This window comes from Myxocyprinus asiaticus, chromosome 47, assembly GCF_019703515.2.
Source record: "Myxocyprinus asiaticus isolate MX2 ecotype Aquarium Trade chromosome 47, UBuf_Myxa_2, whole genome shotgun sequence".
Lineage (NCBI taxonomy): Eukaryota > Metazoa > Chordata > Actinopteri > Cypriniformes > Catostomidae > Myxocyprinus > Myxocyprinus asiaticus.
Genome location: NC_059390.1, coordinates 1592394 through 1608675, shown reverse-complemented (window position 1 = coordinate 1608675; position 16282 = coordinate 1592394). Strand labels below are relative to the sequence as shown.

Sequence of the window (16282 nt, the reverse complement as noted above, 5' to 3'; positions counted from 1 at the left end):
TCGTCGTGTGTATGAAGCTATGTTCTTGTGATGCAAAACCTATTTAAAGTGAGCAGACCTTTGGGCAACCTGAGCAGAAACATCCTACGGATGCTAAAAACCTAAAATAAGGGGGCCTGGGTAGCTCAGTGGTAAAATACGCTGGCTACCACCCCTGGAGTTCGCTAGCTCGCTAGTTCGAATCCCAGGGAGTGCTGAGTGACTACAGCCAAGTCTCCTAAGCAACCAAATTGGCCTGCTTGCTAGGGAGGGTAAAGTCACATGGGGTTTGTTCTCGGTGGGGTGTGTGGTGAGTTGAGCGTGGTTGCCGCGGTGGATGGCATGAAGCCTCCACACGTGCTATGTCTCCATGGCAACGCGCTCAACAAGTCACATGATAAGATGCGTGGGTTGATGGTCTCAGACACAGAGGCAACTGAGATTCATCCTCCGCCACCCGGACTGAGGCAAATCACTACACGACCACAAGGACTTAAAAAGCACATTGGGAATTGGGCATTCCAAATTGGGAGAAAAAGGGGAAAAATCAAAAAAACTAAAATAAGTAACAGCATACTAATTTAACAAAATCTTTAGTGTGACTGTAGCTCAGCTGTTTTTGAAATTGAGAAGCTTTTCCTGTAATGTGCTAGCAAAGTAGCAATGCATTTACATGCATTTTGTTTTTAATGTGAAATTAGTCATGTTTCCAGCCATGCTACGAATGTAATTTCTGAAAAGTTTGAATATCGCAACAAAATAAAAATAAAGCAGTGTTTCCATCCCATGTGTTTAAGAGAACAAATTCGACACTTCTGGGGAAACTGCCTCATAATAGAAGTAAAAATGGAAGTTCAAGCTACTGTGGCTCTTTTATTAAATGTAATAATTACTTGCATTTTTAGAGCGTGCAGACAAAACGCTTTGACGAACTTAGTTTGCTAGCGTTCAGAGGCAGATTACTTATTTCAGAATAACAAGGGCAACGTTTGAGATGGTATGTGATATTTTCCTAGCAAATTACGTATTCACATGTCTTGTTGAGGCAAAGTGATATGACTTTTTCATGTGCATCTATAGTCCTATATTAGTTCTATTGGAATATATTCGGTAAATGCATTTCCATTGTAGTTTATGTCCATGCCTCCTTATCAAACAAAAAATATAAATCCACCTCAAGCAAGCATATATGTTTTCTATGCATATTTTGGAACCCAAGCTAGTCTTTTGCATGCACAATAGAATGAATTCAATGTAATACTCCATTGTGCTCTCGCTGAATGTCCTCTTTCTCTCATATGTAGTGTTGGGAGGTCAGGATTAATTTTATTGGATTGGTTTGTTCTGACATGAACCAATTAAAAAAAGAGGTCAATTTACTGTAATTGATTCTCAGCGTATAAGTCTCTGAACGGCACTTTACTTTTGCATTCTTGTGGCTGAATATTTAGTTAAACGCTGCTCTTTTCATCTCAGTAATATATACTACTGTGCTTTTAGTGTAAATGGATCTGTTATCAAATGCTGTTTAATGCATATATTTAAAAGACATTGCCCCTTTAGGGTTAGGCCTCAATCATGTATTCAGCAACTTTTTGTAGTGTAGCTAACAACTTTCTGAAAAGGTAGCTTAGCTGTAGTTTAACTACTTTAAATTATGAGTAGCTTGTAGCGGAAAGAAGCAGTTTCCGAGTAGCTCCCCCCCCCCAACACACAAACAAACACACACACACTTGCAAACACACACGGACACTGCGAGCAGACGGTCAGATGTTTAATTCATTCAGTACAGGGTTTTTCTCTCAGTGCAAAAAACAAGAGTCATTCTATAACATGTGCTGGTCACATACAGGTCGCTCTGTAGTTTTAAAGCGCAGCTGTAGCCGGTGGCCAAAGGGAGGCACAGACTGTTTTCGGAGTGGCTGACGTGAGGCACGTCCAGGACAGCAGTAAAAAGCTCTGTTCCAAACTTAAGTGAGCTGCCTTGCACTGAACCTCACTACATAGGCAGCGACTCTGCGTACCACACAAATAGCGCTCCTCGTGTGAAGTGCACGAGAAACTTTGACTCAAAACTAATTACAATGGAGTCTGACTTAAGCATGTTGCTAAGCTAACAATGCAATACTGTAATAAGCATAAAAATGCACTGGGGTTTCTCTCAGTACTGATTAAAAGAAATATTCAATACATATAATGTGTATTTACGCTCAACATTTCTCTCAACTCGTCTACCATCTTAATCTTTGTATATGAGATACTGTCTTAGAATTTGGTTAAATTAGTTATCTTAAAAAAAAAAAGTACCTTCACGTCAAGAGGGTACCAATGACGCCTTAATATATTGTCAAGGTATGCAGCTTACTAGATTTTGGAACAGAGCCATCGGCATACAGAAACATGGATGAAAAATTTGTCAAACAGGATGAACACAAGAGGGCATGACTGTAATCTTCTTCATTCAGTTGAACCACAAAATATGTCCATTAACAAAATTACCTGTATATATTTCTATATTTATATATCTAAAGTGCATTATAGTACAAAAATATAGAAGGTCAGCAGCACCTTGATAACTTTACAAAATAAATACACCATTCAAACAAAATAAATTACAGGAATTCTGACACCGTAATAGAGGCATAGTCCTAAAAAAAAATGGATAAAAAGGAAAACAAAAAAGAAATAAAGCAAAGTATTCACAAGGATCCAAATCGGTAGCTCCGTGGAGCTGTTATAATGCTTTAGCAGTTATCTTTATTTGTCATTGTCACTGTTCGGGCGCATTAAGAATATTTACAGACAATAAATATTTTCCTCTCACTTGTACAGTGGACGTAACATGAGTATTTAGGTGTCCATTTCAAATGTCCTCATGGATCTAAAAAAGAAGGTAAAACAGATCAGCAACATTAGTGCAATTCAGACACACTTTATGAATGACAAACAGCTGTTATGGAGTAACAAACTAAAAGTAGTGACTTAACTCATTTTACATTTTGGAGTAGTGTGAGAGTAGATCAGCTATCTTTTTTTTCTTTTCTGATTTTCTCCCCTTTCTCTCCCCAGTTTGGAATGCCCAATTCCCAATGCGCTCTAGGCCCTTCGTGGTGGCGTAGTGACCCGCCTCAATCCGGGTGGCGGAGGACGAATCTCAGTTGCCTCCGCTTCCGAGACTGTCAATCTGCGCTTCTTATCACGTGGCTTGTTGAGCGCGTTACCGCGGAGTCATAGCGCGTGTGGAGGATTCACGCACAACTCATCCCCGAAGGCGAGAACCACATTATAGTGACCACGAAGAGGCTGACACTTGACACTGACTATCACACCTGGAGTTGTGAGTTCGAATCCAGGGTGAGCTGAGTGACTCCAGCCAGGTCTCCTAAGCAACCAAATTGGCCTGGTTGCTAGGGAGGGTAGAGTCACATGGGGTAACCTTCTCGTGGTCGCTATAATGTGGTTCTCACTCTCACCAGGGGCGCGTGGTGAGTTGTGTGTGGATGCCGCGGAGAATAGCGTGAAGCCTATGTCTCCGCGGTAACGCGCTCAACAAGCCACGTGATAAGATGCGCGGATTGACGGTCTCAGACGCGGAGGCAACTGAGATTCGTCCTCCACCACCTGGATTGAGGCGAGTCACTACGCCACCACGAGGACTTAGAGCGCATTGCGAATTGGGCATTCCACATTGAGGAGAATTTCTTTTTTCTTTTTAGTAAAATAATGCTGTTTTTATTTTTATTAGTTGTGTGCAGTGTCAAAGTAATTACCGTTGTCAGAGACTGACAGTGTCTTAGTGCAGCGCCACACGCTGGCCCAAGTATGGCCGCCACTCCAGGTGGAAGCCACTCCCGAACTCTTCTAGCGGTGATCGGCCAAGCGAACGAGCCCTCCTCTTCCTCTTCTCCCCCTCCCTCCTCTTTCCCGCACGGCCTTTTTTCTTCCGTTTGCCAATGTCCTTCAGCGTGCTCTCTTTGTACGTTTGCGACTTGTTGGTTTCCTGTGGGAGGTTCGTACCCTCCTCGTCCTCAAGCCGGAAGCTGATCGGCAGATTCTTCGTGCCGCCTGCGGGTTTCGGATGGACGATGTCCGTTCCCATGGCAACCCCCACACCCACCGGCACAGCAACGGTAAAACCGCCCCCTCCCCCTCCGCTGCTGCCGACGGCGCCCCGCTGCTGCACTTCACGGATCTCTGCTGTGTGCACTTCATGCAAGAGTTCTGTCAGCCACATGCGCCTCTTGAAATCCTGCAGTGTCCGTCCCTTATCATGCATTAGCTGTGCATGCGTCACTGAGCGCTTCCTAGAAAAGAGAAGACAGAATGAGATCAGACTTTAGAATTAGCATTTGTTGCATTTATTTTTTTATATGCATATTATATATTTTTGTTTGTAAAATATCTTCACTTTAAACAAGATTCAACTGAGAGGCAAAATTAACGATACTATACGATGAAATCAAATTTGACAATATTTACTTCAGTAGTGTAAAGGCGGGTAAAACTTGGGAACTATTTCCATGTGAACAAACTTTAAATTAAATATGATTCCGCAGTTAATAGACTGTCCAGACTGTCACATTCAAAAAGTTAAAGGTTATTTAAGTATACGTATTACGTATGGAATTGAGTAGTCATGTGATACAAAAGGAGGGAATATTTAAATTTGAAATAATTTATGTTCTCTTAAAAATGGCACTATATTAGACCAAATATTCAAAAAATATTCAAAATAAGCATATCTTTATGTACAAAAACCACTTAAAGGAATATTCCGGGTTCAGTACAAGTTAAGCTCTACCGACAGCATTTGTTGCATGATGTTGATAACCACAAAAATTAATTTCGACTCGTTCCATCTTTTCTTTAAAAAAGCAAAAATGGAGGTTACAGTGAGACACGTTTTGGAGGGTTTAAAGGCAGAAATGTGAAGATTATTATTTTATAAAATCACATTAATTCTTCTGTTAAAACTCATATTATTTTAGCTGTAATGTTGTTTAAATCATAATTTTCACTGCTGTTTTAGGGTTATAGGGTTTGTTGACATTACATCGTCATCGTGGCTTGTAAAATTGTAAGTTGTAAAATTGGCTGTAACTTTACACAGAAAAGGTTAGTAAGTGTAAATCATGTTAACACACATATTGTTTATGTCTTGTGTCTATACTTTTGAAACAGTGAGTATTTTAATGTTTACAGATTATTGACCCCATTGACTTCCATTGTAAGTGTCTCACTGGAACACACATTTGTGCTTTTTATAGACAAGAATGAATTTTTGTGGTAATCAATATAATCCCACAAATGCTGTCGATTGAGTTTAATTTGTACTGAACCGGGAATATTCCTTTAATATTTAGAAAAACATCTTTATTTACGAACCCATATTTTAGAGCTATTTATGGCTCTAACATGTAGTAAAATACAACTGTTTATCATTTTTTCAATTCAGTGTTTTTAGTGTAAAGTTGCATTTCGTGTAAAATAGTATTCGCAACATTGCAAAAAAATTTTAATAAATCAGATAAAATGTTTTATAATTTCTTTCTATAAAAATATAAAATACACTTCCTTAAAATAAGATGAATTCAACTGAGAGGCAAAATTTGATAAGATAAAATTGACGCAATTTACTTCTGTAATACACATTCCTGGTCATATTTTGATTCGTCAGTGCATGTTATTCAGAATAACAATGTTTGTTTGTGATTTAACACCATGCCTGCTTCCATGGCTATTTTCAGGATGAAACCCGAGTTAAAATGTAATAAAAGTTGTTGTGATTAAAAAAAAAAAAAACGTATATAAGATTTTTAAAATCTTTTTCTATAAAAACTCTTAAACTGAATCTGGTTCGACTCTGGTGTCAGCCATATAAAACTATTTCCTCAAGGAATTTAAACCACCACAATCTAATACAAAATGCCAAATAAAAATGTTTGTTTTGTTAATCTTTCATCAAGTAACTTGATATGAAATTTTGGTCACACCACCCAGCCCTAACACACACGCACAGAATCTGACATTGTGCTTTTTAGCCTAATGTACACTTGTTCTTACTGTCGCCCCTGTTCAATGTGTTTTTAGTTAAATGCAGGGGGGCTTAAGGATATCTGGCCCGTATCCAACGCCTCACTGGCGCTGTTTCACCCAACCGAGCCTATGGTTCCCGATCCTGCATCTAACCCAAACAAACCCGCAGGAGTGCTTATGTGAACCGCCGTGAGCCAGCGCTCCGGGCCGAGGGTTCTAGCGCACCTCCACGGTCCACGTGCAATTTTAAACATAGTACATCAAAACTGTCTAGAGCCGAAAGTGGCAAAAGCCAATAATCACAGGTTTTATTGGAGGAGAGCTGATTAAACAGGCAGCCTAAACTCTCATCGCAATAATTCTAATTAATGGTGCCATTGTGTCCCGGTGTAAATCATTTGGAGGTCTATGTGCGGCCAGACCTGACAGCCAACGGGCCCCGCTGTCGAAGTGCTCTCTGCTACCGTGTGCACTTTTGGATACTCGGTGTACCGTCCAAATGTCTTGAAACAATTACACATATCTCATAGCCGGTGCAGCACACAAGCCAAAGTAAAGCATAATTCAGTGCTATTCCAAAATATCCACTCTTTAAACATGGAGAGACCAGCGGAGGGTCGTGAACGCTGCTCGGGTTAAAATGCACACAGCAGTGTGACCACAAGGGGGCAGCAGAGGGCACGACTCAAAACCATGGTCAGATCAGGACACACTGTAATACACCCACACTTCCTAAATTACAGCACATACTATTACTTGACTGAAGAAACAGCAAATCATTCCCCTCTGTACTTTACAAAACATTCTGGATTGATTACTAGGGCTGCAATAATGAATCGATAGTTAACCTACACAACCAGTCAACAGTTTGAAAACACCTACTCGTTCAACACGCTCTCACGGCGAAATCGTCAGGATTCGTACGACTTTTCTAAATTTGGCTAATTCGTACGATATCATGCGACTGCACTCGTTTGAATTTCTACGACTTTCACTACAGCCGATGACTTCTGGTATGATGAAGTCATACGAGTTGATGCGAACAACATCGTGCGAGACCATACGAAATAGCCAACTCATAAATTATGTACGAAGTCATCAAAACTACGAAATGACACAAATGGAAATATGTAAATTGAAGAATTATGTAGTGACCCAAAATTAGGAAAACATATCAAAACTGTCTTACACTACTTAAAGTAGCCACCCTTTGTCTAGATTACGTAAAGGTTCATTTATTTATTTTTTATTATTTTTTGGGGATTTTCTCCCCAATTTAGCATGCCGAATTCCCAATGCGCTCTAAGTCCTCGTGGTGGCGTAGTGACTAGCGTCAATCCGGGTGGCGGAGGACGAATCTCAGTTGCCTCCGCGTCTGAGACCGTCAATCCGCGCATCTTATCACGTGACTTGTTGAGTGCGTTACCGCGGAGACGTAGCGCGCTATCCACGGTATCCACACACAACTAACCATGCGCCCCACTGTGAGCAAAACACATTATAGTGACCAGGAGGAGGTTACCCCATGTGACTCTACCCTCCCTAGCAACCGGGCCAACTGGTTGCTTAGGAAGCCTGGCTGGAGTCACTCAGCAAGCCCTGGATTCAAACTCACGACTCCAGGTGTGGTAGCCAGCGTCTTTACTTGCTGAGCTACCCAGGCCCCCACCATAAATGTGTTTTTTAAACAGTATTGAAGGAGTTCACACGTTTGCTTCTTTATCAGTGTGATTCCACCCCCCAGACTATTTAAGCGCGCACCACGCCCCGCATCATCTCAATCACACAGTCACCTGTGAATAGGTCAGACTTCAGAGAGATCGTGAATGGATCAGATGCCGACAAACGGCTGGTAGTTTTCAATAACAGTTTATTGACAGAATGACTTTTTGGTTTTTGAAGAATAGCGTTGTGTGGCTAATCAGTACTGTGATTGAGATGACCAATGAAAACATTCCTGAGGGTTTAGTCATGACTGTGGGGAGTGGTTTGCGCTTAAGTGGTCTGGGGGGGAAAAAAATCACACTCTTTGATTCTGAGAAACAAATTCATCACGTGTGTATGAACTTTTGACTTGCGGTAGTATTTCTATCATTAAAAACACACAGTGGAAAAAAGTGTTTAATGCAAGCTGTCCAGAGCATGAGAAAGCTTTATATTGCAGATGTGGAAGGACATGCTTTTCAATAAAATGCTAAAAATAAAAATTTTTAACCATTATTTTTTTCAATTGAAGAAATAATTAACTTTTAACTTAGACGAGAGACTTAAAAGTGAAGTGTAAATTTTTGGGCCACTAGCTTCACCAAATGGAATTGCAAAAATAAAAACTGTTTTCAAAGCCGTTTTCATTGGCCCAAACTTATGTCATCGGTCCAAAGTTTCTGTGTGGGGCTGGTCGGGAAGCTGAAACAAACAGAATAGAAATATTTTCAGGGAAATCAATCTATGAATGGCTTACTTATAGTGTTCTCTGCGCATTAATGGATATAAGAAAATATTTTAACATCAATAAAATAATCCTCTTCAGCATTAAACCAGCATTTCCGCTTCTGTTTACACAGGTAAACGTTGCTCCAGTCTTTCTGCTTCTCAAACTTGTGCTTGAATCTGCATATGGAGACATAAATACACAGCTTTTTTCCAGGCTGGTTAAAGTGATCCTTGAGATAATTCCTTGCCAGGCGTGGAGCGATGACTTTTCCTTTCTTTGGAAAGTGGCTTTATTCCCCTCCCGTGGCTCCTAAATAATGCTACGCTTCCTGGCAGCATGTGATATTCTCCTCTCTTCTGTCACCTCGTATTATTTTCTTAATGTACTCGGACAGATTTATGAGTGAGAAGCGTCCTGAAAGAGCAGAGCTATCCCATAAAAGCCCAAAAGCAGTCGCTGTGCGTCTTGAAGAAAATCGCTCGCTTCAGGACAGACGCCGTCTCAGTCCACACTCATACCTTCTCAGGTGTTTGGATTTTATTTCCAACGCTGCGGACAGATCTATGATATTTATTGAAAATTTTATCCTGGTAAATCGTATAAAAGGGTAGATTAAATTTATGAGCACGAGGAAAGGTCACATTTGACTGTGAACAGGGTCAAAATATACCTGACCACTGCTGGACAAACATCAACAAATCAATTATCTCTCTGTCTGTCTGTCTGTCTGTCTGTCTATCTATCTGTCTGTCTGTCTGTCTATCTATCTATCTATCTGTCTATCTCTCTGTCTGTCTGTCTGCCTGCCTGTCTGTCTATCTATCTCCATCTGTCTTTCTATCTCTCTGTCTGTCTTTCAGTCTGTCTGTCTATCTGTCTGTCTGTCTGTCTGTCTGTCTATCTATCTATCTGTCTGTCTATCTGTCTGTCTATCTATCTCCATCTGTCTGTTTATCTCTCTGTCTGTCTGTCTTTCAAGCTATCTGTCTGTCTGTCTGTCTGCCTGTCTGTCTATCTATCTCCATCTGTCTGTCTATCTCTCTGTCTGTCTGTCTGTCTATCTATCTGTCTGTCTATCTATCTATCTGTCTGTCTATCAATCTATCAGTTTGTCTGTCTGTCTGTCTGTCTGTCTGTCTGTCTATCTATCTCCATCTGTCTGTCTATCTATCTGTCTGTCTGTCTGTCTATCTATCTGTCTGTCTGTCTATCTATCTGTCTATCTGTCTGTCTATCTCCATCTGTCTGTCTATCTCTCTGTCTGTCTGTCTGTCTGTCTGTCTATCTGTCTGTCTGTCTGTCTCCATCTGTCTGTCTATCTCTATGTCTGTCTGTCTGTCAGTCTGTCTATATCTCTGTCTGTCTGTCTATCTACGGCTATGAGGTGAATTATGTAAGAATTAATAAATGAAATCTATCTATCTGTCTGTCTGTCTCTCTGTCTGTCTAACTATCTATCTATCTGTCTGTCTATCTCCATCTGTCTGTCTATTTTTCTGTCGGTCTATCTCTCTATCTCTCTGTCTGTCTAACTATCTGTCTGTCTGTCTGTCTCTCTGTCTGTCTAACTATCTATCTGTCTGTCTGTCTATCTCCATCTGTCTGTCTATATTTCTGTCAGTCTATCTCTGTCTATCTGTCTATCTATCTGTCTGTCTGTCTGTCTCTATCTTTGTCTATCTCTATATCTGTCTGTCTATCTACGGCTATGAGGTGAATTATGTAAGAATTAATAAGTGAAACTAATTCAGACAGAACTCACATTTCACTAAATGTTCTTTTATTTGTGTTTTTACTCTTGAGATCTTCACTTCAAACGCGACAAGTTTTAAAGCCAGAAACGGAGAGAGAAAACTCTCAGTGTGGCGTCCGTCCAGACGTTCTTTTCTAGCATACCTGAAGATAATTGCTGCTTTGTGCTGCTTTAATTAAAAAAACAGATGGGCAGAGAGAGAGAGAGAGAGTGTGCTGCGTTCTCCCTCGGTGATGCATGCGGTCTGAATGATCTCCGGCTCATGTGTGTTTCATCTTTGCAGGACGAGCTGGCTCAGGTTCAAGTCAAACTCCAGTAGGAGGTATTGTCCTGGAGAGCAGATGGACTTGTCAGCATTAGCCTGTTATAAACGGTGAACGCCCCTCTCTGATGTGCCATGAGATCACTACGATAAAAGTGCGAAAGTGAACGCTGTTGAAAGAGTAACTTGTGTTGTTTGGCCGCCGACTGAAATTATGCGATTCTCTGTCCTTCAAACAAAGCACAAGTCTTCCTTGGAGAGATTTCATCGGAGCATTTGGCCAAAACACAATCAGATGGATGCAAATTCAAGGCCTAAACTGTGTTAACCCTCACTGACTCATCCACATTTACTCGCTTACTGTTCAGGCTGACAGTGTGTGTATTTCTACCTTTTGGTTGCCTGTTTTTGGTCAGGTCAAATGAGTAATATTTTCTCTGATCCATTCTTTGTGTGCTAACTTGTGTGGCCGTTGTCTTTGTTGTGGTACTTTTCCAGACTTCTAAAATCCCTCTACCATTGAACACACAAACTTGCCAGATCTCTCGAAATCAAATAATATCTCTAGTCCAGTTTCTTGAGGCCACGTCCACACTAATATGTGAAACGCATTTATTTCACTATGTTTACAGCTTTCTTTCACTCTAGAATGCCATTTTCCTTCACCGAAAATGCTCTCCATTACCACAAACTTTGGAAAACGATTATGTTAGGACACGGTTTCAAACTTACAGCTTAGCGTGGACGTGGCTTTAATCAGTACATCACCATCTCACACACAACATATGTGTTAATGCTCAGTTTTCCGTGTAGGAAAATGCCATTTTAATGTGGAAATCAATATTTTTTCATGGCGAAATCATCAGGATTCGTACGACTTCTCTAAATTTGGCTAATTCGTACGATATCGTGCGACTGCACTCGTTTGAATTTCTACGACTTTCACTACAGCCAATGACGTGGACATCTTTTCCATCTAATACGCAACAATTACTTGCTTCTGTCACACACAGCAGCTTCCTATCATGATTGGTTAAATTTAGATAAGGGGTTTGGATTAGGGCATAATATTAATAAAAGTATGTCCTTGGGGGGGGGCCTGAGTAGCTCAGTGGTAAAGATGCTGGCTACCACCCCTGGAGTCGCAAGTTCGAATCCCAGGGCGTGCTGAGTGACTCCAGCCAGGCTTCCTAAGCAACCAAATTGGCCGGGTTGCTAGGGAGGGTAGAGTCACATGGGGTAAACTCCTCGTGGTCGCTATAATGTGGTTCGTTCTTGGTGGGGTGCGTGGTGAGTTGAGTGTGGTTGCCGCGGTGGATGGCTTGAAATCTCCACATGCGCTATGTCTCCATGGTAACGCGCACAGCAGGCAGGTTGAAGGTCTCGAACGTGGAGGCAACTGAGATTCGTCCTCCGCCACCCGGACTGAGATGAATCACTATGCGACCACGAGGACTTAAAAGCACATTGGGAATTGGGCATTCCAAATTGGGAGAAAAGGGGGAAACCCTCCAAAAAAAAAAGTATGTCCTTAACGCCTCATGCACGGAACTCGCGCTTACTTCCGAATTTGACATCCGGGAATTGGCACGTGATGAAGTCGTACGAGTTTATGTGAACAACATCGCGCAAGACCATTCGAAATAGCCAACTCGTAAATTATGTACGAATTTTCATGAGATCGGGTTGATTTTTTCAAACTAAAATGAATTAGTGTAGATGTGGCCTAATTGTTTTCATATAAAGTTCATTAAAATGATAACATGCTAACCTCAAACTACAATCCTAACCTTAAAAGAAAACTTAAAACCAAGGTGTGTATTTTCTGCCACAAGCATCACCAAACGGAATCACAAAAATAATATTACTCCCCCGTCTTCCATACAAAAAACAGATAGTCCCTCATCAAACCACTGATTGAGCTAAAGTTATGAACATCGAATGCTCATACAAAACAAAATTAAACTATAAGTGACTCAGCATACTAAGCTGAAATAGGAGAAAGTATTTTACAATTGAAAACAGTACAGCTTTAAAAAAACATATTGAATCATTTTTATCTTTGAGGATGTTCCCAAAGGTTACGTTTAGTCAAATGTAGCTAATTTTGTCCCCTCAAGTAAACCTAAGAAAACTGCACAGTCCTGCATTAATGCCTCAAATCGCCCTGGACGATCTAAACCAAAGTGTGTGGGCTCAACTGAGTGGATGTCTTTGAAGCCATCGTCTCTCTCAAACGCACGCGCTCACATCATTAAAAGCCGATATGATGTTGCAGAGGTGCTGGCAGGAGCGACGGATCACAGACAGTGGGGGGAGAGCTGCGTTCCAGAGCTCCGTGGAAGCATGTTTTGCATTTTGGGCCCCGCTCGGGGGTTCGCGGGACATAAAAGCGCGCTTGCTCAGCTCCAGCGGGGAGAGGCCCGTTTGACTTGGGCTCCCGCCTAACTCCGCATCAGCAATCTGTGTCTCTCTCTCTGTCTCTCTCTCTGTAACTCTGTTTCAAATCCAAGTGAGCTGCCTACACGTAGCCTTAACCCTTAAATGCATACCTCGTTCGGGACCTCATTCCAACCCCTCTACCTCATTCATAATTTGGAGTTATGCCCACACCTCCGTAGTATTCCTAAATTTTTCCTTTATGCATAGTGTAACAATAAAAAAATAAAAAAAATAAAAAAAAGTGTATAGGGTCGTTAGTGACCCAAGATATGTAATAAATGTTGCAATATTTATTTGCACTTCCATAAATAAAAATTTTCTGATTACTTAATTTGCATACTGTGTATAGATTTTGTTTTTGTTTATTACAAGACACATGAGCATTATATTCATACAAATGACTACATCAAGTCAATAATAGTGAATTGTCGGCATCCCAAATGTGTCTACACATGCAAATCATTCATGCTATTTGTTCCTCAAGGTGGCACTGTTGTTTCAGTGATTGACGAAGAAGCAACGTGGAAGTAAACTATAGCAAGTTTAACACATGAACAGAATGATATGACTATTGCCGTTTGGGTGTATTAATTAAATTCTGTACGTTACGCATCTATTTAGACTCAAGAAGTGACTTAGAAAACACATGTGTAGCACCTTACAAAATTTCAACATGGAATTAATGAATCCCGTTCTATCATTGGTTGCATCATCTCTATTATTTTCTAAGTGTCTGAAAAATGCACACTATCTGGGCATATTGTAGATGCATTTGCGATAGGTAATCGTGCCAATGTTTGGTGAAACTTGCAATGCAATTAAGGGTTAAAGGGATAGTTCACCCAAAAACGTTAAGTGTCATTATTTGCTCACTTTCATGATGTTCCAAACTCTTCCTTAGACCACAAAAGGAAATGTTAGACAGAATGCCTCAGTCACCATTCATTTTCATAGTACGGAAAAAATAGCAGCGTCATTCTCCTCTTGTGTTTCACATTAGATAGAAAGACATATAGGTTTGGAAGGACATGAGAGTGAGTAAATGATGACAGAATTTAAATTTTCTCTTAAAAATGCTCCCTCTATAGGCAGCTCACTAGGTTCACTTGGAACAGAGCATATTGTTTCACTATCAGAGAACGGAGTTTATCAGGTTTGTCCAGACAGCGGGCATCTGTCGTGGAGCGGGCACACAAAAGCATGTCTGTGTGTGCAGCAGGTGGCCTGCGGAGCATCTGGGTGGCATCCCTGGAGCCCCACACCCTGCTCTCGAACTCAAACCCTGAGCAAACACACCGGTGGGCAGCGAGTATCAAAACACGATCGCCAACCTGAACATTTTCCAGTGCATTACAGACAACCAACAATAATATCATCTAAAAGCTATCGTTTCACAGCTCTCTGGAAGACTTGATTCAAATATTTGTGTGTTCTGAACGCAAAGCTGTGTAAAAGACCCGATTTCCTACATAGCTTGAATAACTTCAGGTCAAATCAATATTGTATGTAAATGTATTTTATATATTTGGTGAGTATACATCTACTAAGGAGGATGATGTACAATCAGTCAGTCATTATTTCAACACATTAGTGACTGTACATGACTGTACACTGTAGTATCGCAGCAGTGAGTGTGTGTATAAAACCGCAGACACTTACATTCGGCTGCTGAGGGCATCGACATGCCGGCCGTGGTGCGGTACAGGAGAACACAGTAAAAACAGAGTGAAGAACCACTGCTGGAGAACCCTTCCAGAACACAACATCCTCATCATCTCGATCTGAACACAAACACAAAACAACAACATCAGTTTTGACTATAACACATCTATAATTCATCTAAACTCTACATTCGTTTTGTCTTGATCATGCATCAACTTTATGCTTCCCAGAAGTGTAGCTGACTTATCTGCTCGTTCTCAAGATTTTTTAAGAGATTTCGTCGAATGTTTGACTAAATCTGAATGTTTCTCATGAACTCATCGACCCTTTTGATCTAAAAGCTTATGTTTAAATGCTTGAAATTAATTTTGTCATCAAATATAAACTGGGTTTGAATTTCTTTACAAAGCTTGAATTTTATTAATATAATGATGATTATAAAATTTGGACATTATAGTGAAGAAAAAGCAGCGAACAAGCGTCCAGGATACATGGGGAATCCTTCAATAATGTTTAAAAGCATCTCTGGATGATGATACCCGAGAATAATAAAAGAAGCCGAAATATTTGACTTTTGGTCACCACATAATTTGCATACTGCCCTTTGTGTTATTTCATCGTTTTGGTGACTTAACCACTATTTTAAAATGTAGACAACACGAATAATAAAGAATAACTAGTTAAAACTTTAGCCTGCAAGTGTACTTCTTTAAATGACTAAATAGCTGCAAATGACTGAAGAATATTTTTCTCCCACCACAAACTCCAGCCTCCAGAGAGACACGGCTGTGTTTAACTCAAACCAGAAAAGACGAATTCCAGCAAGTCCTCAGAGCCACAACAAAACCCCAACGATGAGCAACAGGAAAGCAACTTACTCAGAAGACAATGATGTCTGTCTCCGATTCTTCTGTCCTGCGAGACAGAGCAAAAGCGTCCTCAAAGTTTCCAGACTGCGATCAAACAAACAAACAAATAAATAAGCGCTGCGGTCAGCCCAGGTGAAAGTGTCCTTTAAATACTATCTCAGATGTCACGCGTCAAACTCTCCCAGAAATCTTTTCTTATTCTGTTTCTGATATGATCTCCAGACCAAACAACATGAGCTGTAGAGGAATCCACAGGCGATCGGTGTGTGTGATATGACTGAGAGAGTGTCTGTGGTGGGCTCCGCTCTGTTATAGACCCACCAACTCTGTGATGGGAAGTTTCAGAAGTGTCTGTGCAGGTTGAGAGAGAGGGAGGGAAGAGAGGTAAAGGGCGGGGAGGTTACAGCTGGGGGAGTCCTAACAAAGACTCTGTCCATATATAAGGAGTCAACTCCTCTCTGTTTATATGAGAGAGAGAGACAGATGTGGCAAGAGGGTGGCAGCAGTTTTAGAGATGATGTTCCAAGAGAAAGTTTCACTTGTGAAATAGCACGGAAAGAGTCGTTTTCTTGATGATGTGTTAAGATGCGTGTAAATCTCTCTCACTGACACATACAGTGGTGCCAAAACACTTTGTACAATTAAAGGGACAGTTCACTCAAAAATGAAGATTCTCTCATCATTTATTCACCCTCATGCCATCCCAGATGTGTATGACTTTCTTTCTTCTGCAGAACACAAATGAAGTTTTTTAGAGGAATATTTCAGCTTTGTGCAAGTGAATGGTGACCAGAACTTTGAAGCTCCAAAAGGCACATAAAGGCAGCATAAAAGTAATCCAGACA

General features: G+C 40.8%; 1 protein-coding gene across 1 annotated transcript; it reads right to left on the bottom strand.

Annotated features, from left to right (window-relative positions):
- Positions 1-1745: 1745 nt before the first annotated feature.
- Positions 1746-15762, bottom strand: pthlha (parathyroid hormone-like hormone a). The gene is made up of 4 exons (XM_051690627.1): positions 15447-15762; positions 14566-14687; positions 3750-4283; positions 1746-2860 (listed from the first exon to the last, which is right to left on the bottom strand). Exons 2-3 carry the CDS (start codon positions 14679-14681, stop codon positions 3773-3775), a joined length of 627 nt encoding a protein of 208 aa, XP_051546587.1. The 5' UTR covers positions 14682-14687; positions 15447-15762; the 3' UTR covers positions 1746-2860; positions 3750-3772.
- Positions 15763-16282: the final 520 nt, after the last annotated feature.

What these genes read in the sequence shown, in the direction of transcription:
- pthlha (XM_051690627.1), bottom strand. Translation starts at nt 14,681, where the DNA reads ATGATGAGGATGTTGTGTTCTGGAAGGGTTCTCCAGCAGTGGTTCTTC. An exon ending in GATGCCCTCAGCAGCCGAAT is followed by an intron (nt 4,284 to 14,565) that starts GTAAGTGTCTGC and finishes TCTCTTTTCTAG; the next exon opens with GAAGCGCTCAGTGACGCATG.